This window comes from Arvicanthis niloticus, chromosome 13, assembly GCF_011762505.2.
Source record: "Arvicanthis niloticus isolate mArvNil1 chromosome 13, mArvNil1.pat.X, whole genome shotgun sequence".
Classification (NCBI taxonomy): domain Eukaryota; kingdom Metazoa; phylum Chordata; class Mammalia; order Rodentia; family Muridae; genus Arvicanthis; species Arvicanthis niloticus.
The window spans coordinates 57,866,118-57,890,110 of NC_047670.1; the positions used below are offsets into that span (position 1 = coordinate 57,866,118).

The 23,993-nt window shown below is 49.4% G+C and overlaps 1 protein-coding gene across 3 annotated transcripts in view; it reads left to right on the forward strand.

Moving 5' to 3' along the window:
• The first annotated feature begins 607 nt into the window (after positions 1–607).
• Serhl2 (serine hydrolase like 2) overlaps positions 608–23,993 on the forward strand; it is a 29,230-nt gene continuing 5,844 nt past the window's right edge. Inside the window, exons 1-10 of one of the 3 annotated variants that reach the window (XM_076911730.1) lie at positions 675–1,854; positions 2,719–3,306; positions 12,571–12,762; positions 14,989–15,138; positions 15,213–15,326; positions 15,681–15,722; positions 16,080–16,099; positions 16,387–16,461; positions 17,917–18,000; positions 19,028–19,107. In XM_076911730.1, the coding sequence (XP_076767845.1) occupies positions 12,747–12,762; positions 14,989–15,138; positions 15,213–15,326; positions 15,681–15,722; positions 16,080–16,099; positions 16,387–16,461; positions 17,917–18,000; positions 19,028–19,039 (513 nt within the window). In that variant the 5' untranslated portion in view covers positions 675–1,854; positions 2,719–3,306; positions 12,571–12,746 and the 3' untranslated portion in view covers positions 19,040–19,107. Of the gene's footprint in view, positions 1,855–2,718; positions 3,307–12,570; positions 12,763–12,933; positions 13,123–14,988; positions 15,139–15,212; positions 15,327–15,680; positions 15,723–16,079; positions 16,100–16,386; positions 16,462–17,916; positions 19,108–23,993 lie in introns of those variants that run through there. The other 2 variants (XM_076911728.1, XM_076911729.1) reach the window with 2 other exon arrangements.

Here is a 23,993-nt window from a genome sequence, read left to right on the forward strand (position 1 = left end):
AGGTTTTCCCGTTGTGGTAATTGACTAGTTGCTGGGCTTTTCCTCCCAGGATAGACTTTACACCTTGTTTACCTCTCTTGCACAGCTCCATTCATTCTGTGGACTGTGTGTACTCTGCCAGCCAGAGCCCCTCTCCCCAGAGGCCTAAGAGAGGGGCTGTCACTCTGGGAGAGGCTGATATGACATTCATGCTACTCCTGCCACCTTTCCCAGCTGCATGGAGAGGAACTCCACTCTGGGGCAGAGAAGATAGAAATCACAGGAGGCCCTGGTCCCTTCTGTTGCCACCATGTGTCCACCCTTGGAAGCTCTGTCTTCACTAACACCAAATAGCATCAATTAGTATTTTATAAAGAATAGTTTATTTGTTTCCTGTTGTAGGAGCTGGGCCAGCGAGCTGGAGGGCAGCCCGTAGGGAAGCCCTTCTTGCTGAGTTACAGAGTAGGGCAGAGCAGAAGTGCCCAGAGTCCTTTGAACAATAGCCATTTTCTCTATAACCAGTCCAAACCACTCCCACAACACAAATCCAGTTGGGGGTGGTGGTGCGCACACCTTTGATCTCAGTGTTGAGAAAGTAGAGAGGTAGGTTGATCTCTTGACTTCAAGGCTAGCCTAGTCTACAAAGAGGGTTCCAGAGGTACATGGTGAGACTGTGTTTCAATCTCAGAAAAAAAAGAGAAAGAAAGAAAGAAAGAGAGAGAGAGAGAAAGGAAGGAAGGAAGGAAGGAAGGAAGAGAACGGAAGGCAGGCTGGAGAGATGGCTCTGTGATTTAAAACAAATACTGCTTTTCCAGGGCACCCAAATCAGTTCCTGGCACCCACTTGATTCAGTTCCTGGCACCCATGTGGCTGCTCAGAAACCAGTACCACAGGATCCAAAGCTTCTGGCCTCCACAGGCACCGAGACTCACATGCACATTGCCCTCCCGCCCCCCAGGATGCATAATTTAAAAAAAATTTTTAAAAACACTGATCAGTTCATAAAGGCCCTGCCTTAACCACCTGTCTGGCTTCAACAGTTTGATTCTACAGCCCACAGGTCCATACCAGATGCCGGAGCCAGGGCTTAAAAACAAAACCTGTTCCGTAGATTCTCAGACCCCCAACGCATCCGTAAACCATGCACATCTGGAAAACCTCACCCATAGGCTTTCCCAGCGTTATTCACTCAAGTAGAGAGAGCAAAGCCTCTCACAGCCTTTCTCTCCAAATGAAGGCAAAACCACTAGGCTGGAAGACACTGGGAAAGCAAATAGCAGCTAAAAGCAACTGGCCCTGAGGTCTCTCCAGCAGCAGTCTCAGACCGATAAACTCGAGGACACCATGAAGTGACCCGCAGATGCCCCAGCCTCTCACCACTTGTCAAGGCCAGCAGGGGACTGTGCTCACCCGGGAGCGACACACTCACCCCTGCTTCCTAAACGACAGCAGAGAGCCGAGGATGCAATATGTTTCTGGGGCACATCTGAGGACCTCTGAGCATCTGCTGCCTTCAGCCCGAGGCTTTTCCAGGCTCTACAGGAGAACTGGCTGTGCACTCTTTGGAAGCAGGAAGCCAGGTGACAGGTGGGAGCACTTGAGCAGCTGCTGTCTTAATGCCCCGCAGGGCTCCGCAGCAGTCCCTCCCAGAGGGCCCCACAGATAGGCAGGGGCCCTCACAACTCAGCCCCAGTACAGTGGAGTACCACGGAGCTGGGGGCAGCTGTGTCTAAGCTGAAGGTCCTTCCCTGGGCTGCCTTTCTTTAGTAAAGGTTCGTTTATCCAGGACCAACAAGGGCATCATTCCTGGTGAGGTCAGACCTCTGGTTTTTACTTCTTCATCCTCCTGGAGCAACTCTCCGCCTTAGGTCTGAGGTAGGTTCAGCTCTCAGAGAATCTGCATCTGTGAAATGGGCATGGGGAAACCTTTGGGGCTCCTTTGAGCCAGAGGAAGATGCAGGTCAAGGTGCACACAGCCCGTGTTCTCCATCTTCACAGACTGCGGGGAGCTTTGAAATTAGGGCTACCCTTCTGTGTGTCCCGAGCCAAGGGCAAGGGCTGGGCCTTTGTATCACTGTACCTGCTGGTCATTACTGAGAGCTGCCTTCCGGAGCAAGCAATGGGCAGTTCCCTGCAGAGGCTCCTAAGGGAAGGGGCCTTTCTACGGCTGAAGAAAGGGGCCGTCCTGTGGGCCCTGAGCCCAGCTTTTCTATGCTCTGCCCTCTGAATGCTCGACTTAGTTTCCCTTTGGCATGTAGCCTATAAAGGTAGATAATGGTCATACCACAGCTTCTTTTTAAAAAGGTGGAGTGGGTGACTTTTATTTTCTTCAGAAAGGTTAAGACTGGAATACAAAGCCTAACTCTTCCTGGGACAGAGACTTTGATCCAAGGGTCAGGTAGCCGACACTGGTGACTGGTGCGGTCCAGTGAGAGTCACAAAATATAAATGCGGCTCTTCGGGGCCCACTCTTGTGACTATGTGGGTGGGAAGGGTCAGTGTACACACGCACACACACACACACACACACACACACACACACACAGAGTTCTGTGAGTTAAGCACACACATCGAAGGTGTGTATTCCATAGGTAACAACATCCATAAAAACAGTTCAGCTTCCAGGCTGAAGAGATACCATATGCCCAGGCACAGGCGTGTGAAGGGGTCCAACGTGTTCAGAGAAGTCATACATTTATTCATTCAACAAATATTTACTGAGCACCTGCTACGTTCCAGGCGTGATCTCAGGCTGGTGGCACAACTGTGAAGAAAACACAGCCCTTGCCCTGGGAGAGCCGACATTCAAAAGACAGGCAACTAACAAACAGGAGGTAACCACGTGGCCATAACAAGCCCCTTAGCTACCCAGAAAGCCTTGGGAGGAGAGGAGCCTATGTGGCTGGTGAGGATCCGTGGTGCCAAACCCACAAGGTCAGGGAAATTGGTCCGAGGCAGGAGCATTTGAGCAATGGCCTGCAGGAAAGCGCTGGGCTGTGGAGGCCTGCTGAGGTGCCTGAGTTGGAGCCAGGAGGCTGAGGCCTGGCAGGATTCCACCCACAAGTTTTCAACAGCAGGACTTTTGCTTTCTGTGGGTGTGGATGGTAAACAATCCTGGAGGCCTCCTCCTCGGGGATGAGACACAGGTGCGGTGAGTCAGGACTAGAATCGCCTAAGGATCAGAATCGCCTCACCAGTCTTGCAGCACACTCCGAGGGAAGGATGAAACCATACCCATCGCTGGCACTGCAAAACGGAGCTATTTCCAAGAACAGTTAACAATGAGTGTGGGACCAGGGAGTGAACAACGCTACCAGCCATGCCAGGGTGAGCGCTCGAAGAAATACAGGGGCAGGGGCGTGGTCTGAATGGCACCTTTTCTAAACAAGATTGGAACAAAAAGAAAAACGCCCTCCTCCGTCAGATGGTGGAAATTGGAGACGCCGGTCAATGTTGCCTAACCGATCACACAAAATGCAAGCCTAGCTGGGTTAATTATGAACGCACAGAATGCAGGACACCCGCAGGACATACCTGGACATGTGATACACATTTGTCAGCACAATGATTTGTGTGAAGTTGGTGCTATTCTTTCTCTTTGGTGCAGGAACTAGGAGTAAAGAAAGTTACAGAATTGAGATGGTCTTATGGTTTTTAGGATTATTTTATGTGTTATGAGTGTTTGGATTACATGCACGTCTGTGCACCATGCATGCCTGCTGCTCTTGGAGGTTAGCAGAGGGTATTGGATCCTCTGGAACTGGAGTTACAGATGGTTGTGAGCCACCATGTGGGTGCTGGGAATTGAACCCGGGTCCTCTGGAAGAGCAGCCAGTGCTCTTAATTGTTGAGGCACTGATCTATCTCTCCAGTCTATTTTTTCAGGTGGGGGTGATAATGCCTCACTATTTTGTTCAGACTGGCCTCTATCTTTTCACCTCAAATAATCCTCCTGCCTCTGCTTCCTGAGTGGCTGGAACACTGTGCCTGAGTTCCCCTCTCCTTTTTAGTTTTTGTAACACTGCTGGGAATTGAACCCAGTGCCTTGCAGTGCTGGGCTGAAAGCTCCACCTCTCAGCTCCTAGGCTTTACTGGGCGTTTTGGGTTTGTTTGTTTGTTTGTTTGTTTCTGTTTTCTTGAGACAAGGTCTTACCTTGTAGGCCTGGCCTGAAACTCACTCTGTAGACTAGCCAGGTGTCAGACTCACAGAGATCCACCTCCCTATGATTGTCAAATTGCTTGGGTTGGGTTTAAGGCTTTTGCCAGCCACTACAGCACAAGGTTTTGTTTTTTTGAGATGGGATCTTGCAAGACCAATACAGGAACAATATACCTTGGAAGTTAATGAGAGACCAAAATAAGAACACTATAACTTGCAGGTTAAAGATTCTGTTTACAGTTAAGACAGTTAAGAATAAGTTCGTCTCTGTCCTGTGCAGGTTAAAGGTTTTGTTTGTAGTTAAAGAGTAACTTCAAGTCTTTGAGAGTTAAGTTTTCTATTTGTAATTGTTTCTGGGCCGGGTGGTGGTGGTGGTGGTGGTGGTGGTGGTGGTGGTGATAGTGGTGGTGATAGTGGTAGCACACACCTTTATACCAGCACTAGGGAGGCAAAGGCAGGATTCCAGGCCAGCCTGGTCTACATAGTGAGTTTCAAGACAGCCAAAGCTACACAGAGAAACCCTGTCTGGAAAAAACGATGTAAACTCAAAACACCCACATACATGATGTGTCTTCTTCTTGTTTCTTCTCTGTTGCACCTAACAATGTGTAACAGGCAACTCTCTCACCTCTGTGAATACCTTCTCTCTCCTATAAGACCTCTGGCCAGTCCCTGGTGTACTCCAAAATGCAGCTTGCTTTCATTGTACAACCGTTGATTTGATCTTGTCTCTTCCGGGTCCTCAGGTTTAACAGGCTCCTGTATCCCAGGCTAGCCCTAAACTTATGTAGCCTAGGAAGACCTTGAACTTCTGATGTTCTGGCCTGTACTTCCCAACTGCTGGGATTAGATGGCTGATGGCTGCTGTTGTGTGTGGTGCTGAGAACTAGACTCGAGAGCACTAGGCAAGGAATCTACTGATCTGCATCCCAGATTCAAATTCCCCCTGCCTTTTACAAAGTTTATCTGATTTTCTGTTTGTTTCTAAGTGTCGGGGTCCAGGAATCACTGTACAAACCACTCAGACTCCGATCTCAGTCGAACAGAGCTGGTTTTTTGTTTTTGTTTTTGTTTTTTTTTTTCTCCGAGCCAGGCCTCCCAAATGCTGGGACTAAAGGCATGTGCCACCATTGCCTGGCATCAGAGCTGGGTTCTTGAACACAGGCCCCAAGACTGATCTGCCAGGGATGCAGTCCAGACTCAGGAGCTGAACTTTAATGCCCAGCTAGAATCCTATAGAGCTTTTTAAGTCTGAAATCCACAAGCATCTGTGCCAAGTTATTCCACCAATCAGGATTTAGGGATAGGGGATTTCCTTAGGAACATGTCTTTGTTGTACATTTACCCTGTTCTCATTGGTTGGGGTATTCGACGGTGGCTGGGGACTTGCCTTGATTAACATTCATGTCTTAACTTGCCAACCAGGATGTCTCTTTCTGGCAAGTAGGATGTCAGTTATCAGGGAGGTCTTGGGAACATAAACCTTATTCGACTCCTACTCAAAACTGGAAGTTTTATTCCAAATGGCTTCTTATATTGGTGCAGGTGTCTCTCTTATGTTGGGGTCCATCCCTGGGACACCTTATAAAGGCAAATACCATAAAAGCTCGTACACAGGTGCAGGAAGTGCTGCTGGGTGTTTGGTTCAGGTCCAAGCTTATTGTGGCCAACTACACAAAGCAGTTCTAACTGACCTCTATTGTGATTGGTTTCCAGAAACACCAAAGCACAGAACATGCTACCAACAGAACGTGCTATCAACACTAGTATGAGAGCGTTTCCCAGCAACGGCAGTACAGCACATGAGACATTTTCCTTGTAGCATTAGTAATAGTACAAAATGACTGGCTGGACAGGCAACAGTCCCCTGGGCCTTAACCCTGAACGGAGGTTCATCCAGCACCAGGTAACACCTGTAACTATTTATCCAGAACAGCCAACCTCCTCTGACTTTCTTCCCGTGAGATCAGCTCTGTGAAGAGATGGGTCTGTCTGGTTTACTTTGTTGTTGTTGTTTTTTTTTTTAAACAATAAAGGACATGATAGAAAATCTTCCCAAAGAAATAGAAGCAAAGCAGAATTGTTTATTGTTCATGGGATTTTTCTTCTGTCCTTGAATGGTTACAGTAGCTATGACATAACAGGTAAATAAGGCAGGTGGCACCTGGGGATCACTCCTTGGCTATTTCAAAGAAAGTGCTACCCCCCAAAAATTTATCACCGGGATTCCAGATACGTTTTGCTTTGAGATGCACTCTTGCTATATATACTGTACTGGCTGGTTTTGTGTATCAACGTGACACAAGTTAGAGTCATCCGAGAGGAAAGAGCCTCAGGTGAAGAGATGCATCCATGAGATCCAGCTGTAAGGGGTTTTCTCAATTAGTGATCAGTTTGAGAGGGCACAGCCTAAGGTGGGTGGTGTCACCCCTGGCCTTGTGGCCCTGGGTTCTATAAGAAAGCAGGCTGAGCAAGCCATGAGAAACAAGCCAATAAGCAGCACCCCTCCATGGCCTCTGCATCACCTCCTGCCTCCAAGTTGCAGCCCTGATTGAGTTCCTGTCCTGACCTCCTCCAGTGACGGATATGATCTGAAAGTGTAAGCCAAATTCTTTTCTCCCCAACTTGCTTTTGGTCATGGTGTTTCATCACAGCAATAGAAACACTAACTAAGACAGATGCCTAGGCTGGCCTTGAACTCATCATCTTCTTCCTCACTTTCTTTATCCTGCCTCCTGAGTGCAGGGCCGGCCCCAGAGGCAAATCTAGAACTGAGGCCATATCTGAAACTTAGAATTCATTGAATGGGGCTGGTGAGATGGCTCAGCAGTTAAGAGCACTGACTGCTCTTCCGGAGGTCATGAGTTCAAATCCCAGCAATCACATGGTGGCTCACAACCATCAGTAATGAGATCTGATGCCCTCTTATAGGATATCTGAAGACAGCTACAGTGTACTTACATATAATAAATAAATAAAAACCTTTGGGCTGGAGTGAGCAGGAGCCGGAGCAAGAGGGAGAGAAGGGAAGGAGATGGGGGAGGGAGAATTCATTGAATGGATTTAATAATATCCTAAGAAGACAGAAGAGTCAATAAACTTGAAGACAAAGTCATAAAAAATGACCCTACCCAGGAGCCTTCAGTGCTACTCGGTGAACTGAGTGCCTAAGATCCTGCCTCCATCATCATCAACTTCAGTCAGGCAATCCTATCTGAAGGATGCAGAGAAAGATGGAGGAACATTGTCTTAGTTAAGGTTTTACTGCTGTGAACAGACACCATGACCAAGGCAACTCTTATAAGGACAACATCTAATTGGGGTTGGCTTACAGGTTCCAAGGTTCAGGCCATTTTTATTATCATGGTAGGAACATGGCAGTATCCAGGCAGGCATGGTGCAGGAGGAGCTGAGAGTTCTACATCTTCATCTGAAGGCTGCTAGCAGAACACTGGCTTCCAGGAAGCTAGGATGAGGGTCTTAAAGCCCACACCCATAGTGACACACCTACTCCAACAAGGCCACACCTCCTAACAGTGCCACTCCTTGGACTGAGCTTATACAAACCATCACAAACATGCATTTTGTCCCTGTTACTTTGGTTCTGTTTGTACATCTAAGAGTCTCGGGGACCAAACCACAACCTCCCCCACCCCCCACCCCCTGACCCTGAGATCCCACACTGGTCAATGGCCCATGGACTGTGTTTTGGTAAGACTTTGAAACTGGTGTTTTGAGTGAGAAATGCTCCTCCTGGGCTCAGGTGTTTGAACTCTTGGTGTCTTGATAGACTGGGGAAGTTAGAAAGCTTTAGGTCAGGTGGAGCCTTACTAGAGGTGACCCGACACTAGGGTGGGCTTTGCCCTACTTTCTCCTCTCCCCCCTCCCCTCTCCCTGCGTCTCTCCTGCCTCTCTGCCCTCTTTCTCCCCCATCTCTTTCTCTCTCTCCTTCTCTCTCAGCATCTTGATGTATAAATGAAAATGTGACCAGCCAGCTTCCTGTTGTTTTTCCCACAATGCATTTTCCCTAAGATAGACTCTGACCATCTGAAACCATAAGCCAAAAAAAAAAAAAACCTCACCTTCTTCCTTAAGCTACTTTGGTCAGGGTATTTTATGACAGCAACAGGACAGGAACTAGTACAGAGGGGACTGTTTGGCTCAGTGTTGGAGAGAAGCAGAGAGCACTGATTGCTGGTCTTCAGCCAGTTTTCTCCTCTCCCTTCCTCTGCAATAGACCTGTGCTGTCCATAGCTAAGGTGGGGCTCGATTAATTCAATCTAGAAAAAAAAAATCTCTCACGAACATGCTCAGATGTATATTCCCACCAAAACTCTAAATTCAGTCAAGTTGGTAGTAAAAATTAACCAGCCGAGAGCCCTGAGGTGATCAACCAGGTACAGAGAAACATACAGGTTTGAGTTTCTTCTCAACAAACAGTCCCCCGAAATATTACAAGCTGTTTCTGACTAAACCCTGTCTCGCTAAACAAACAAGAATAAATTTTTTTAAAGTTCACATTTGAATTTTTTCAGTTTTGTTTTTTGAGCTAGAGTCTTACTGTAACTCACAGAGATCCTCCTGCCTCTGCTGCTTGAGTGCTGAGATTACAAGCATGTGCCGGGCTAAATTTGAGGTGGGTTTTTTTTTTTTTTTTTTTTTTAAGATTTATTTATTGGGAGGCAGAGGCAGGCGGATTTCTGAGTTCGAGGCCAGCCTGGTCTACAGAGTGAGTTCCAGGACAGCCAGGGCTACACAGAGAAACCCTGTCTCGAAAAACCAAAAAAAAAAAAAAAAAAAAAAAAAAAAAAAAAAAAGATTTATTTATGTATTATATATATAAATACACTGTAGCTGTCTTCAAACACACCAGAAGAGGGCATCAGATCCCATTACAGATGGTTGTGAGCCACCATGTGGTTGCTGGGAATTGAACTCAGGACCTCTGGAAGAGCAGTCAGTGCTCTTAACCGCTGAGCCATCTCTCCAGCCCTTGAGGTTATTTTGAAACAGGTTTTTGCTCTGTACCCCAGGCTGGCTTTAAACGTGAGATCTCCCTAGCTGAGCACCTCAACCTCTGTGGTGGTTTGTATTTACTTGGACAGGGGAGTGCACTATAGGGAGGTATGGCCTTGTTCGAAGAAGTATCACTGAGGATGGGCTTTGAGACCCACCCTCCTCCTAACTGCCATTGAGACAAGTCTTCTCTTTGCCTTCAGAACAAGATGTAGATCTCTCAGCTCCTCTTGAGCCATGCCCTCCTGGACGCTGCCATGCTCTCACCTTGATGTTAATGGACTGAATCTCAGAGCCTGTAAGCCAGTCCCAATTAAATGTCGTCCTTATAAGAGTTGCCTTGGCCAGGCGGTGGTGGTGCATGCCTTTAATCCCAGCACTTGGGAGGCAGAGGCAGGCGGATTTCTGAGTTTGAGGCCAGCCTGGTCTACAGAATGAGTTCCAGGACAGCCAGGACTACACAGAGAAACCCTGTCTCGAAAAACCAAAAAAAAAAAAAAAGAGAGAGAGAGAGAGAGAGAGAGAGAGAGAGAGAGAGAGAGAGAGACAGAGAGAGAGAGAGAGAGAGAGAGAGAGAGAGAGTTGCCTTGGTCGGGGCTGGAGAGATGGCTCAGCGGGTTAAGAGCACTGACTGTTCTTCCAGAGGTCCTGAGTTCAATTCCCAGCAATCAACCACATAGTGGCTCACAACCATCCGTAATGGATCAGATGCCCTCTTCTGGTGTGTCTGAAGACAGCAACAGTGTAGTACAGTGTACTCACATACATAAAATAAATAAATAAATCCTTAAAAAAAAAAAAAAAGAATTGCCTTGGTCATGGTGTCTGTTCACAGCAATAGAAACAACCTCTGAGATTGTAGACTCCAGCCACCATATAAGGCTCTGGTCTGAATTTCTCTCTGCAAAAATAAACTTAAATTTTGGTATAATTTTAAATGTAGAAGGAAAACTGTGAAGAGACTCCAGAATTTCCTTTATGTGCTCCCCAGTCCTGCACTGTCAGCATCTTCCAAGCCGTGGGCAGCCAGAAATAAACACTGGTCCACTGCTGTTAGCTACACTCTAGGTTTATACAGACTCCACCAGCTCCTCCTCCAATGTTCTTTTTCTGTTCCAGAATCCAATCCAGGAGCCCATGCTGAGTTTAGTGTCATTTCACAGATTTAGCTAGGGGCTTCCTCTTGCTGATGAAGGGGACTGGCGGACGTGGGGGTGGGGGGAATGACTCCTGGGGACTCTTGTCTCTCTCTCTCAGTTGGGGATGTGCATGCTTACTAATCCCTTTCTCTAGATGCCTCTGCTACTCCAATCTGAGGAAGTGTAAGCACAGGGTAAGAACCAAGGACCTTAAACAGTCACATATCCTCCCAGCCCTCCTGTGACTATAGCTTGTGTGAGCCCCTAGAGAGAAAGCGAGCCTGGAGCAGCCTGCCCTTAGCAATTCTCAGCCGATCCAATAGGCAGTAATCGATTGAGTCCCTCCTGTGCACAAGGCCCTCTGGTAGATGTTGGGGGGAATTTTTTTTTTTTTTTTTTAAACAACCACCGTATCCTACTTTTTAAGAAGCCAACATGCATTCAGAGAGAGCCGGCTACAGCCACATGGGGGTGAGAGGCAGGTAGCAATGGTGTGAACAGGAGCAAGGAGATGCTTCCACCTAGGATGGCTGAGGGGGCTTCTAGAGAAGCTGACATCTGAAACCAAGCCTTGGAAAAGAGGGTAGAATTCCCAGGGTAGAGGTGGAAGGGAATGAAGTTCTGGATGGAAGGGAAAAAAGGCTCAGAGGTAGAGACAGCAAGAATTGGGTGTAGAGAACGGACAGCACAGGCTTCCCATGTAAAGGAGAAAATAAGGATGCCTAACACCACCTAAGAGTGTGGCAGGAGATCGGCCCCCACCCCAGCCGGTGGTAAGAGGCACCCAGATTTTCCCATGGGTAAAATAAGAGCTGGGGGAGGGGCTGGTGGCAGCAGAGGTAACAGGATAAGTGAGCAGAATGGAAATTATGTCAGGAAGTGATCTTGTCTTATGGGGTCATAAGCACCCAAACCAAGAGGGTCACAGGGATGGAAAGGGAAGAGGCAGGTGTAAAGAGATGGGACACTTATGGATGTAAACAGAGGGTAGAGGCTGGAGGGAGGGAGGGTGACTGCAGTCATGGACCAGCCGAGGCCATGGCTACTGAAGGGGCTAGTTGAACCAAGGGATTTTTGAGGTCCAAGGTACCTGAGATGCCCAAGGCGAGTGTCACTGGGGAAGAATGGGGAGGGTACCAGCCTGCGTGGCAGGTGTCTTGTTCACAATGCCTCTAAGTATTTTTACTCCAACAGAACTCAGTGAAGATCCATATCAATGGGGAGTCAAAGCATTTCCTCAGCTGATTGATACCATTGATTGTACCCAACAGAAATGTTCTCAAGGGGCTGGGGACGTAGCTCAATTGGTAGAATGTTTGCCTGGCACGCATGAATCCCCCGTGTTAGTGCATACACCAGGCATGCAACCCCAGTATTCTGGAGAAGGAGACAGATGTCTCAATTCAAAGTCATCCTCAGCTACATAGTGAGTTCTAATCCTGTCTTTAAAAACAAAACAAAAACAAACAAACAAAATCCAACAAAGAATGAGCAGAAAAGTGTCCTCAGCTCCTTCTAACCCAGCTTCACCTCTGAGTGAAACCACTCAGAAAAGTCCTGTCACAGCCGGGCAGTGGTGGCGAACACCTTTAATCCCAGCACTTGGGAGGCAGCGGCAGGTGGATTTCTGAGTTCCAGGACAGCCAGGGCTACACAGAGAAACCCTGTCTGGAAAAACAAAAACAAAAAGTCCTGTCACAACCTGGTGGCCCCATTTTCCAGCCCCTCATCTACCTTGGCCTATTTTCCAACCTCAATTTTTTCTACACAGTGGCTCTGTCCAGCCCCGCCCTTACTACAGCCCTCTGGCCATCTTTCCTCATAGTTTGCCCTGTCACTCCTTTGGGGAACTCACCATACTGATTTCCCTCAGCGCCCAGGTCTGTGGTTCACCAGTTAGGACAGTGAACCCCTCAGCGATGGGGACCACCTCCCGTTGTTCCAGAGAGCCCACCTGGTAATTTTGAGAGCTCAAGAGGTTCAGATTTCTGCTTTTATTTTAAAACATAGTGCTTGCATGTGTCCATTTTGGGAATGTTTGTGTTTGGGTTCTTGGAGTTTGCTTTAGGATGGGTTTTGGGCATTGGAGAGTCTTGCAGTGTATCCCAGGCTGGCCTTTAAAACCCATTGGCCTTTCCCAGCATCCTGAGTGCACTGTGCTCACAGCCTGACTCTGGGTTTTTGGTCTTCTCTGGACTGAAACTGTTTTGAATCCTTCCTTGCCTGGGGATGGTTTCTGCCAGAGCTCTCACTTTATATATTCATTTATTCATTCAGGCCGTGCAATCAATTATCAAAGCTGGATAGTGTCAGGCGCTGCTGAGGGGCCGCAGACACCGTGGGGACACTGATGACAAGAAACATTGTGAAACCTCTGTGGGGATCAGAGAGGACCCTCGAGGGAAGCTTTTCTCGCTGTGGGGCCACCGGGACCTTGTCTAGCTCGTGGTGTCATGCAGAGCTGCCCAGGTATTGAGCCTGCCAAAGGGCGTCCTCCAGAGACCTCTTGTCTAGCTCTGACACCACCCCCACCGTAGCAGCACAGCAGGAGACAGGAGCTGAGCAGCCCCGAGATCCCCAGTGAAAGTCCCTGGCGCTGGCCTGAGAACCTGGGAAGGCGGCTCGGTGGCGGGGCCTGGTTGTGGGCGGTGTCGCTTGTAGGGACGGACCTGGCACTAGGACACTGGCCTTGGAGCCTGTGGGGATGGGGAGGGCCTGGAAGGAAAGTCAGTGAGTGGGATGTGAGAGGCGGGGCGTGAGCTTCTGAGTCCTTCTGGTTCCTAGGACCTCCTCAGAGAGGAGTGACAGCCTCACCGACCAGAGCAATGGGTGAAAATATCCTTCAGGGGCCCTTAGATCGGAGTGGGAAAGGGGGAGGTCCGGCGACTGCTCCCACGTGCCCACTCGGACTGACGGAGCAGACAATCATCGCCCTCTTCGCTGGGTGTCCGGGCTCAGTGGGCAGCACTGGGATCTAGCGGAGCTGGACTCTGGGCTCCCGATGACCGCTGAGTCCTGAGAGCCCCTAGGTTAGAGGTGTATGTGCATGGCTATTTGGGATTGCACTTTGGGTCCAGCAGCAGCAGGTCAGCTCTGGAACACATCTGACTTGAAGAGCCCCAGCTGAAGCCCCGGAATCAAGCTTCTTTCTTTCTTTCCTTCCTTCCTTTCTTCCTCCCTCCCTCCCTCCCTCTCTCTCTCTTTTTTTCCTCTCTCCCCCCTTCTCCCCCCTCCCTCCCTGTACCTCAGTTTTGTGGTCTGTGCATTGAGAATAACAGTGGTCCAACTCTCCAGTGTATATACAGTGTATACACATATACAGTGTATATACAGTGTATAAAGTGTCCAGAACCCGCTCAGAAGGCTTAGAAAATGCTGGCCACTATAGTCTCCCAGTTTTAATTTTCTTTTTTTTTTTTTTTAAGACTGATTTATTTTTATTTATATGAGTACACTGTTGTTTTCTTCAGACACACCAGAAGAGGCCATTAGATCCCATTACAGATGTGAGCCACCATATGGTTACTGGGAATTGAACTCAGGACCTCTGGAAGAGCAGTCAGTGCTCTTAACTGCTGAGCCATCTCTCCAGCCCCAGTTTTGATTTTCAAGGTTACAGTTTCCCAATGTCCAAACATTTAGGGTATAGTCCAGTTTTGAGCTGCATGGTACTCTGAGTAGTGTCTTAAAAACCCCAGCCATCTTACTGTATATAACTTTAGCTAGCTTGGAACTCCCTAGACCAGCCTGTCCTGAACTGGCTGAAATTCTCCTGCCTCTGCTGCCTCCATACTAAGCCAGGCTTACAGGTGTGATTAGTACACTTGGTTCTCATAAAATATTTTAGAGGCAGAGACTGTTGCACAAATATTCATTGCGGTATATATTGTTTTGTTGATTTGAAGGCAAGGTCTTATATAAGCGGCTGGCCTCAACTTTTTTTTTTTTTTTTTTTTTCGAGACAGGGTTTCTCTGTGTAGCCCTGGCTGTCCTGGAACCCACTCTGTAGACCAGGCTGGCCTTGAACTCAGAAATCCACCTGCCTCTGCCTCCCAAGTGCTGGGATTAAAAGCGTGTGCCACCACCACCCAGCTGGCCTCAACTTCTGATCTAGCCGTGTCCACCTTTTGAGTACTGGGATGACAGGGATTACAGTATATTGTTATCAGCACTGTATTTTATTCTCGTTGCTTATCTCCTACTGTGCCTAATTTATAAGTTAAACTTTATCATGTAGAATATATTCATGCATGCATAGATAGCATTCATTGTATGGGGTTCGTTTTGGAGTTTCTGGTATCTACAGGGGCTCTTGGAATGGGCCCTGTACAGTTAAGAGGCATTGTACTCTGTTTATTCCTGTTTAACAGAAAGAAAAACTGAGGATGGAGAGGTTTTAGGCACCAGCCCAAGGTCATACAGCCCACAAGTGTCAGGATTCAAGCTAACAGCCTCCCAACCCACTCCTTCCAGTTCTGTCCTAAAACCAGTGAGCTACATCCTGAAAAACCTATTAAGATCTTTCTCACCCAAGGGACCCAGTTGTTGTTCCCTCAAGGTTTCTGGCAGTCTGTCCAAAGCTAGGACATAGGCCGTAGCACCGATGCCTGTGCGTGCTGGTGCACACCCGGGGGCTTAGGAAGTACTGGATTCATGAATGCAGGGGATGAAGAACCAACTGGATCTGCCTTGCAGATTTGCTCTCAGAGTTGAAGTTGGCTGTGCCCTGGGGCCACATTGCTGTCAAAGTCTGGGGCTCCCAGAAGAACCCTCCAGTTCTCTGCTTGCATGGCTGGCTGGACAATGCCAATTCCTTTGACAGGCTCATTCCTCTTCTTCCACAAGGTAGGGCTGTGGGCTGAAGGGCAGCGGAGGGGTGAAGGCAGCGGTGCCGACCCCTCTCTTCTTCTCTGCCATAGACTTCTGTTACGTGGCCATGGATTTCAGAGGTCATGGACTCTCATCTCATTACAACCCAGGTCTCCCGTACCGCCACCAAAATTTTGTGAGTGAGATCCTAAGGGTGGCAACAGGTGAGTCAGAGCCAAAGTGAGTGCCATGAAGGAGTTGGGGGTGGGGAGGGGGAGGACCTCTGTAACACCTCTTATCCTAAGAGTAGGATGCCATATCTAAGAGGCAGTACTGGCCTGGGAATGGATGCCTGGGGTTTCTGCTTCAGGTTTCCTGGCAACTGAAAAGAGCTTGCTTCTCCACTAGGAGCTTCCCCATAGTGGAGCTCCAGCCCCTTCAGGGGGTCTCCTGCTGGGGCTGGGGGGTGGGGGTGGGGCTGCTGCAGGTCTTTGGAGGAAGTCCTAAGCCAGGGCACTGGAAAAAGAACAGAGAAAGGCTGGGCCATGCGAACCTCCTTTCTGGCTTTGTGTTTTCAGCCTTTAAGTGGACTCAATTCTCCCTCATGGGTCACAGTTTTGGTGAGTGAGTTTAAGGCGGGACCTGAGTTCTGTAGGAAAGGGAGAAAACTTGACACTGTGGGACTTGATACCTTTCCCTGCCCCTCTGAGGAGAGGGTTAAGAGAATCTTCTCATGCTTACCTTAGGGACTGGACCCTTGAGCATCAGAGGGAGGGAGGGAGGTATGGCCTTGTGTATGCTTTCTGATGAAGGGAACTTGGTGGCCCAGGGAGAGGCCAGAGTTTAAGATGCAGAGTCTCAACCCCATGGTGGGAAAGGAACTGGGGGCAGGACACCCCCAGGAAAGAGCTAGAGGGAGGGTACTGGGAGCTGGGAGGGGCCACACAGAGTGTCACCACAGCTCTTTTGTCTGGCAGGTGGCACTGTGGGCGGCGTGGTAAGTAACTGGCTGTGCTGGGGTTGCCTGGGGACCTGGGGGGGGGGGGCAAGCAGAAGGTAAGATAGAAAGTGTCCCGCACCTCCTTAGCTAGAGTCAGTTTCCACACACAGTGTCCTAGTGAAGATCCTTTGTAGAGTCTCTGCTGTCCTGACTGTCATCCCCAAGACTCCCAAGACCAGGGTTACCAGGGTCTCCAGCCAGGTCTGAGGATCAGAACACTCCTGTTCCAGAGAAGCCTGTGCCTTCCCCACCCACTCACTTGTCCCTCTGTCTGTTGTCTCTAGTTCGCCTGCATGTTCCCCGAGATGGTGGACAAACTGATCTTACTGGACTCGGTGCTACTTCTCCTGGACTCTAATGTAGGAGAGGTTCTGGGAGGCTGTCATGGGGACTGACCCCAGATTTTAGGGGGTGCCTTCAGCTCTGTCTCCTGTGGTGGACATTAAGGAGTTAGCCGGTAATCTCCCCCAGAGAGGGCAGCATCTTAAAGCTTGTGACCCTAAGAATATGAGGGAGCAGGGTGTGGGAGCTGGGGGGAAACTCAGTGTGTGGCCTGGCTTCTGCAGAAAGCTGGTGGATCCCAGCATAGACTGTGGACCAGCAGAAGGTGGGTGAGGGGAGCAGCCATGGACGGAGGAAGCTCTGGGCCACAGAGATCCCTGCACTAACACTTAACCATCACTTTGTGCTGATCACATGGAGCATCAAACCTGAATGTGGTTTGATAGAAAACTACTGACTACCACTGTCTGTCACAGCAGCCAGTGCTATTCCTAGTCTGAGATGTTGCTCTGTCCTTTTCCTATTGTGTGAGCCTAAGAAGTTGGTTTCTTCCAGAGGACTCTGCTATGTCAATTTAAATCCTTCCATTTAGGCCAGGCAGTGGTAGTGCATGCCTTTAGTCCCAACACTTGGGAGGCAGAGGCAGGTGGATTTCTGAGTTTGAAGCCAGCCTGGTCTACAGAGTGAGTTCCAGGACAGCCAGGGCTACAGAGAAACCCTGTCTCGAAAAACAAAACAAAACAAATCCTTCCATTTATAAAATGGCCACACCTGCCCTGAGGACAAGAACTCTTCCTCATCTTCTTCCTCTTCCTCCTCCTTCTTGAGACAGAAACTCATTCTGTAATCAAAGCTGGCCATGAACTCATGACAATCCTTGTGCCCCAGCCTCCTAAGGGGTAGGAATTACAGGCGTGAGCCATCATACCTGGCTCTGTGGATTTGCTTTTCTCTCTCTGTCTCCCTGTCCCTGCACATTGTAAACACTCAGTAATTTTCCACTGCATGAACCAGTAACTCACGGGTTAATGTGGAATTCAATGTACAGACTATGGCAAACTTCACCCTTTGGTCTTTGTCATGTCCCACTGATGACACAAGTATGGAGCCTCAGAGCTTCCTCCTGGGTGGGGCTTGGTGGCAGTGAGCCCCAAAAGTCTGAACCTGATGGTCTTCTTCTAGTGGGGACACAGGGTATGGCAGATGGAACTTCAGATCTACCTCCTTGCCTAACCTGGCTCCACTCCCTGCCAGTAGCAATGACATTGATTGATATCGTGAAGTTGCCCACCCTCAGTGGCACCCTAGAGTCGCATCTCTTGGCAGTTAACTACCACCACCAAAAAAATCATCCAGTCCCTCTAGCTGTTCCAGACAAGCCTGTGCTGAATGAGGGAGGGCTGACTGGCGGGGGCTGATCCCTCCGAAGGGCACCTAGGACCAGTAGAGGGGCCAGGAGCCCTCATCTGGGCCTTCGCAACTCGCCAGCCATGGCTGAATCCTTAGGAAATGGAGAACATTCTGACCTACAGGCGGAGAAGCATAGAGCACGTGCTGCAGATGGAGGCCTCCCAGAAGTCCCTGAGAGTCTTCAGCCCAGAGGCGCTTCTGCAGTAGTGCGTGCTGGGAGCAGGGGAGGAGGGGGTGGCACTGAGACTGCTGTGCCCTCCAAGTCCGGGAGAGGATGCCTCCTCTTTCTCCTCCTGCTTTTCCCCTCCTCCCATTCCCCCTCCTCCTCACAAGGTCACCCCCTGTCCCCACCCCAGCTTGCTTCCCCCTGGGGTGGCACCCAGCACCAGGCCTCTTGGACACTTCTCAGAAGCTTCTTGTTGTCACCACCCCTCTTTAGTCCTGCTTGGGGGGGGGGGGAAGGGAAGGGCTCCTCCTTTCCCCTCAAGTTCATTTTACACCTCTTCCCTCTGTCTACCGGCCTTAGGCTCCTTAACAATTTACCCACAGTTCTCTCCCATTCTCCTTCGAGAGCTGTGTGATGGCTTCTGCCCCAGAGCCACTACACCACCTGGTTCCTTGTTGCCCTCTAAACTCTGCAAGCATGGCCACACTTGGGACTGCCCGCCCCATACACACACACATTTGTGCATACTGCATCTGGTGGTGCACACAGTAGGACAAGGCTTTTTTTGTTGTTGTTGTTCTCTAGGCCAATCAGCCTTCTATTGACAGGTGAATGCTTTTGTACAGAGCTCAATAACATTATGTCTACATAAATGGATATGGACACAAAGTAACAGGCAGGCTGTTAAGTAACCCCACTGACTCTGACCTCTCCATCCTTCATGGGTAGCATCCGTGGGTAGCTACCACGGATAGCTACCTCCTTCCTCTTTCCTGCTGTCCTCTCTGGAGACTGAACCTAGTCCTGGGCAAGTACGTTACCACTGAGCCACATCCCTTTCCCTTTTTGTTCTTTGTTTGTTTTAGAGAGATTTAGCTATTACTCAGGCTGGCCTTGAACCTAGTACGTAGTCATGACGGGCCTTGAATTTAAGGTCCTCCTGCCTCAGCCTCTCTAAGGGCTAGAATTAAACCATACCCCCAACTCAAGCTGCCTGTTTCCCTTCCTGTCTGACTCCTGAGCTTGATCAAGGTCCGGTTCCTTTAGTGCATTTCTGTCTCCCCCAGGCTCCTGAATAAAAACAGCCACTTGACTAAAGATTGCGGAGGACTCCTGCTGCACAGAGGAACCAAGAAGGTGGCCGCAGGTAAGGACTGTCTGTTGTTACTGAGGGACATCATGGGGCCTTGCCTGTGCCAGGCTGATGCTTGGCGTGTACAGTGTCTCACGGGCTCTTCCATTGCCTCATACAAGGCCCTGTGAGAGCCACGGAAACTGAGCCTGCCAATAGCCAAGTATCTGACGCTAGGTCACATAAGCGCTGGTGAAAGACATTCTCTGGGAAGGATGGCTAGGTATTTGGACTAAAAGTTGATGACTGTCATGGCTGTGCCTGCTGGGTCTATGGGAAAGAGGTTTTCAGAACACGTGGAGATGCTGTGGCTCCAGGAGCCCCTGGCAGGAGCATCTTCTGAATTACCTGTCCTGTATATTTGTCAAAAAAAACCTTGACTCAGGGTCAGAGAGGTGCAGTTTCCCATCAAGACTGTGAGTGTGCTGGTGAGCCACACTAGCTCAGGCAATGGGCCAGAATCTACAGGTGGTATCACTCCAAGAAATGACATTTCCTAGGCTTGAGTAAGGAGGAGGCCGAGCAGGAACTGTCCATCATGATGGGGAGGGTAAGGCGGTATGGTGGCAGGAGCAGGAAGCAGCTGGTCACCCGGCAACTGGTGCTTAGCTCACTCACTGCCTTCTTTTCAGTCTTGGACCCCCAGCGCATGGGACGGTGCTGCCCAGAGTCATAGTGGGCCTCCCCACCTCACTCTAATCTAGAAACTCCCTCAGAGACAGGTGCAAAGATTTGTTTCCATGGTGATTCTAAATCCTGTGAAGTTGACACTCCAGATTAACCATGGCAACAATGGTACCGATAAGCAATGAGTAAATTCCAGAGCTCTAGGGAGAACGGGCCCTGCTCTAGAGGGTGGTTGTAGGAGCTGCTCTCAGGTGAGATGAAAGCTTCTGTGAGGTGGTGTCATGAGACAGGAAGTGCCCCCAAATGGGACACAAAATCCAGGGTTTGGTGCCAGCTAGGCTGATCATGGGACTTAACTCTATTGTCAGGAAACAGGTAAGGTCATTGCCACTCCCGTAGGCTGATAGGCTTAGTTGAGGTTGTAAATGTGACTGAATTTCTGAAGAACCAAAAGCCACCCCTCCCAGTGCCTGTGTGTGTGTGTGTGGGGGGGGGGCAAGTTGTGGAGTCCTGGCCAAAGAGGGGACACTAGGGAGTGCTGGGAACTGGAGCCAACAGGCTTTGACAGAGACAGGTAGTCACCTGGGAACTCTTGTCCTGATTGACAAGAATTCCAATTGCTGAAGAGGAATAATCAATACACAATGAGGGTCACAGGGCGCAGGCCCGGAGTGTTTGGGTCCAGGCCATCATTCTGATCTGTTTGATTTTTTTGTTAGTCTTGAGCCTCTGTCTCCCCTCCTTAAAAACTCATAGGAAAGTTGAAGTCCCAGACTTCTGTGCCCCGACAAAGATGACCAAACCAGCCAGGGGTTCCCTGTACAGAAACGGGCTAATCCAGAAGGGGATGCTTCCAGCCAGTTCAGAGAACCCAGCTGGGCCCAGAGTTACCTGGGATTCGGGCACAGATGCTGAATAGACACTAAGGAGACAGTTGGGCATTGCTGTGCTGGGAGCACTGTGGCAGGAGCACTTCTCTATAGCAGAATTAGCTTAGGAGAAGGTAGATTCTGATCTTGCTGGCTTTCTAGATATGGACATCGTTAGGAAGCCATTGCTCTGCCCCTGCCTCCCACCCACCCCCACGGGCATGATTTCTGAGTAATTCGGGTGAGGAAGCAGTTGCAAGTTTCCTGACTCCCACTTTCAGCAAAAGGGAGTCCCCAACTAAGCCAGGACATGAGGTGTCAAAGCTAATTTAATCAGGCAGATGTACCAGGATAGGGAGAGAGTCACATGACACAGCCTTAGACACGTTCTTCTCAACACAAGTGTTCCAGCCCAGAGCTTGCTTCAAGCCAGGTATGGCGTGCCAGCCTGAATCCCTGGCATTCAGGATGTTGAGGCAGGAAGATAATGCTCTAGGCCAGCCTGGATTACATAAAAAGACCCTGACTCAAGCAAACAACAAAAGCAACACCTGCACCACACAGACTCCTGGTGGAAGTATTCTTCAAAGAGAGAGAAGCCTGCTCTGTTCAGGCCTCCTAAGGACAAAGAGAAAAGCCCCATCAGTCTCTGGCCAGGGAAACCCTACCCTTCCCTTCAGGATGCAGAAATGTCTACCATAAACCCAGCTGCAGTCTGTGGAAAGCACCGGTTTGGCTTGAGCAGATCCACAGAAACACTTGGCAGGGGATCTGGGACGGCTGCCCATATTTGAAAGGGAAAGGATTTGTTAGAAGAGCCGGGCTTTCTAGTAGCCCCGTGAGTGAGAAATGGAGAGGTCTAACAACACAGCCATCCCCAACAGGACGACAAGAGCCAGAGGCTCTGAGGACCATGTCTGTGGGCACAGTGCCTTCCCTGCCGGCCTCTGCTGGATCTGCCTGTGACCTTGGCAAGTTCCAACAGGGACAGGGAGCAGGAAGATCGCTGAGTTTACTGCTACTCCTCAGAGGGCCAGGCCTCCTAGGTGGGAAGGAGGCGCCCATACTTAGGTAGAGCAGCTGCTGGGGCTGCCTGTGAATGCTCAAGGGTCAGGATCTGTTTGGTTTTTGTTCTCAATTAATCTCTGGCTGTGTGCACATATAGAGGTCAGAGAACAACTTGTGAGGGTAAGTTCTCTTCATCCGCCTTGTGGGTGTCAGATTGAACTCAGGTCTTCAGGCTTAGTGACAAATGCCTTTGCTGACTGAGCCATCTTAATGGCCCCAGGGAACTCTTGTTTTTCTTTCTTTCTTTTTTCTTTTTTTAAACAAACTAAGTCCAGAAAGAATAGACCTATATGACCTGACTCTGTCCCAGGTGGATGTCACTTATCCTCTAAACAGTGGGCTCATCTGTCAGTCCTGAGGCCAGCCTCTCCCCTCCCAGCCTTTCCTACAAGTGGAGCTATGCAGCCTTGCTCTGGGACAGACGGATGGCTAAGGGACTATCCCTGGCACCCCAACTGAATAACCTGGATATTGGGAAGCAATCGGCAGAGAATATTGCTAAAGCAGAGACAGAGAAAGGTCAGCAGATACAGAGGCCACACGGTGGCAAGGACCTGCCAGGAAGCTGAGGGAAGAGGACAGTAAGATGCTTCTGAGCACAGGGCTGGAGGCGAGACCAAGCAGGGCCAAGTAAGTCTGCACTGTGGTGTCCATGGCTTCATAAGGGTTCAGCTCAGCTCAGTCCATCTCCCTGTCCAGGATACAGGCAAGATGACAGGGATCCAGCCTTACAGGTTGAAGATGTTTTAGGGGTCAGTGGGACTTAAGGCACACAGCCTCCTGCTGGGAATCCCTGGAAGCCACTTGTACTAGGAACGTTTATTCATCTGATGTAATTGTCATCTTGGAGGTTTACCACCTCTGCTGCTAACCTAGGCTTAGTCCTGGAAGCTTTTAGCCTCTGTACAATCTTATACAGGCCTAGAATGTTTTCAGCCTCTGAGACTTACTGTTGAATAATCTCATCCTTTCTAGCTCTTTCTGAACTCAGCTGTACTGGAAATCCTCTCCAAGCTGACTGATTCAATCTGGCTTCTCTCTCAGCCTCTGACTGAATTGCTCTGCTTGGCCTCAAACTAACTGTGGTGATCTGTTCTAATCTTCTGGCTCCTTCTCATTCTCTGGCTCATTCTGTCTTCAACTGTGTGTAGCTTGTTCTTTCTCTGCAACTTGTCTCTGTACCACTGTCCCAGTAAAACTGCTTCCTTCCTCTCTTCCTCTGTGCAGCTTCCTCTTAGGTTGGCTCTCTTTCCTGCCTCTTCTCGTGAAACTTGGGCAGATCCTATTCTGTCAAATCTTTCTCTGATTTGTCACTTTTTCTGCCAGTCAATTAGACATCACTTTCAAACATGGCGCTTCCTTCTACAAACTGTCTCTACCCTCATTGTTTGGGATTAAAGGTGTGTACTAAAGGCATGTCTGGATATTCCAGCCAGAGTGATTAAATGTGTGTGCTAAGGGCTGAGCCACACCACAACTAGAAACTGTTCTTTTCAATAAACAACACAATCTCAAGGTTCACAGTGTGATCAAATAACTGGCAACAGCTGCTGACCTCAGGGAACTCCTCAGTCCTATCTTGAGAAGGAATTCCCCCACTGATGAGAGAGGAGACCGTCTGGCCATGGCTTGCTGTGACCTTGAGGACATCTTCATCCCATGTCCAGGCTCTCCAGTTTCATAATGGGAGGAGTATCCAGCTCCTCGACAGAGAGAGGTCAGAAGTAATGTCCACTTGCAGCCACTTTTGTCTGTCCCCAGAACACAGGTGTCCTTGCCTAGGGAGGTGCACAGGGATGTGGGGTTCACAGGACAGGGGAGGGGTGACAGCGAGGGGGCAGTGGGCAGAGCTCTGGCACTGAGGTATAGGAGGAAAGAGTGACACATGGCATCTTAAGTTCTAGAATAGTCTGTGTCCTAGTCAGGGTTTGTATTCCTGCATAAAACATCATGACCAAGAAGCAAGTTGGGGAGGAAAGGGTTTATTCAGCTTACACTTCCACATTGCTGGTCCTCACCAAAGAAGGTCAGGAAGCAGGAGCTGATGCAGAGGCCATGGAGGGGTGCTGCTTACTTCCCCTGACTTGCTCAGCTAGCTTTTTAATAGAACCCAGGACTACCAGCCCAGGAATGGCATCATCCACAATGGGGTGGGACCTTTAGCTTTGATTACTAATTGAGAAAATGCCTTACAGCTGGATCTCATGGAGGCATTTCCTCAAGGGAGGCTCCTTCCTTTGTGTTAACTCAGCTTGTGTCAAGTTGACACACAAAACCAGCAGGTCTAGTCTGTGGTCTGGAAGCTGTGGGGAAGGCTTCAGGCAAGGTGGGGTTGGA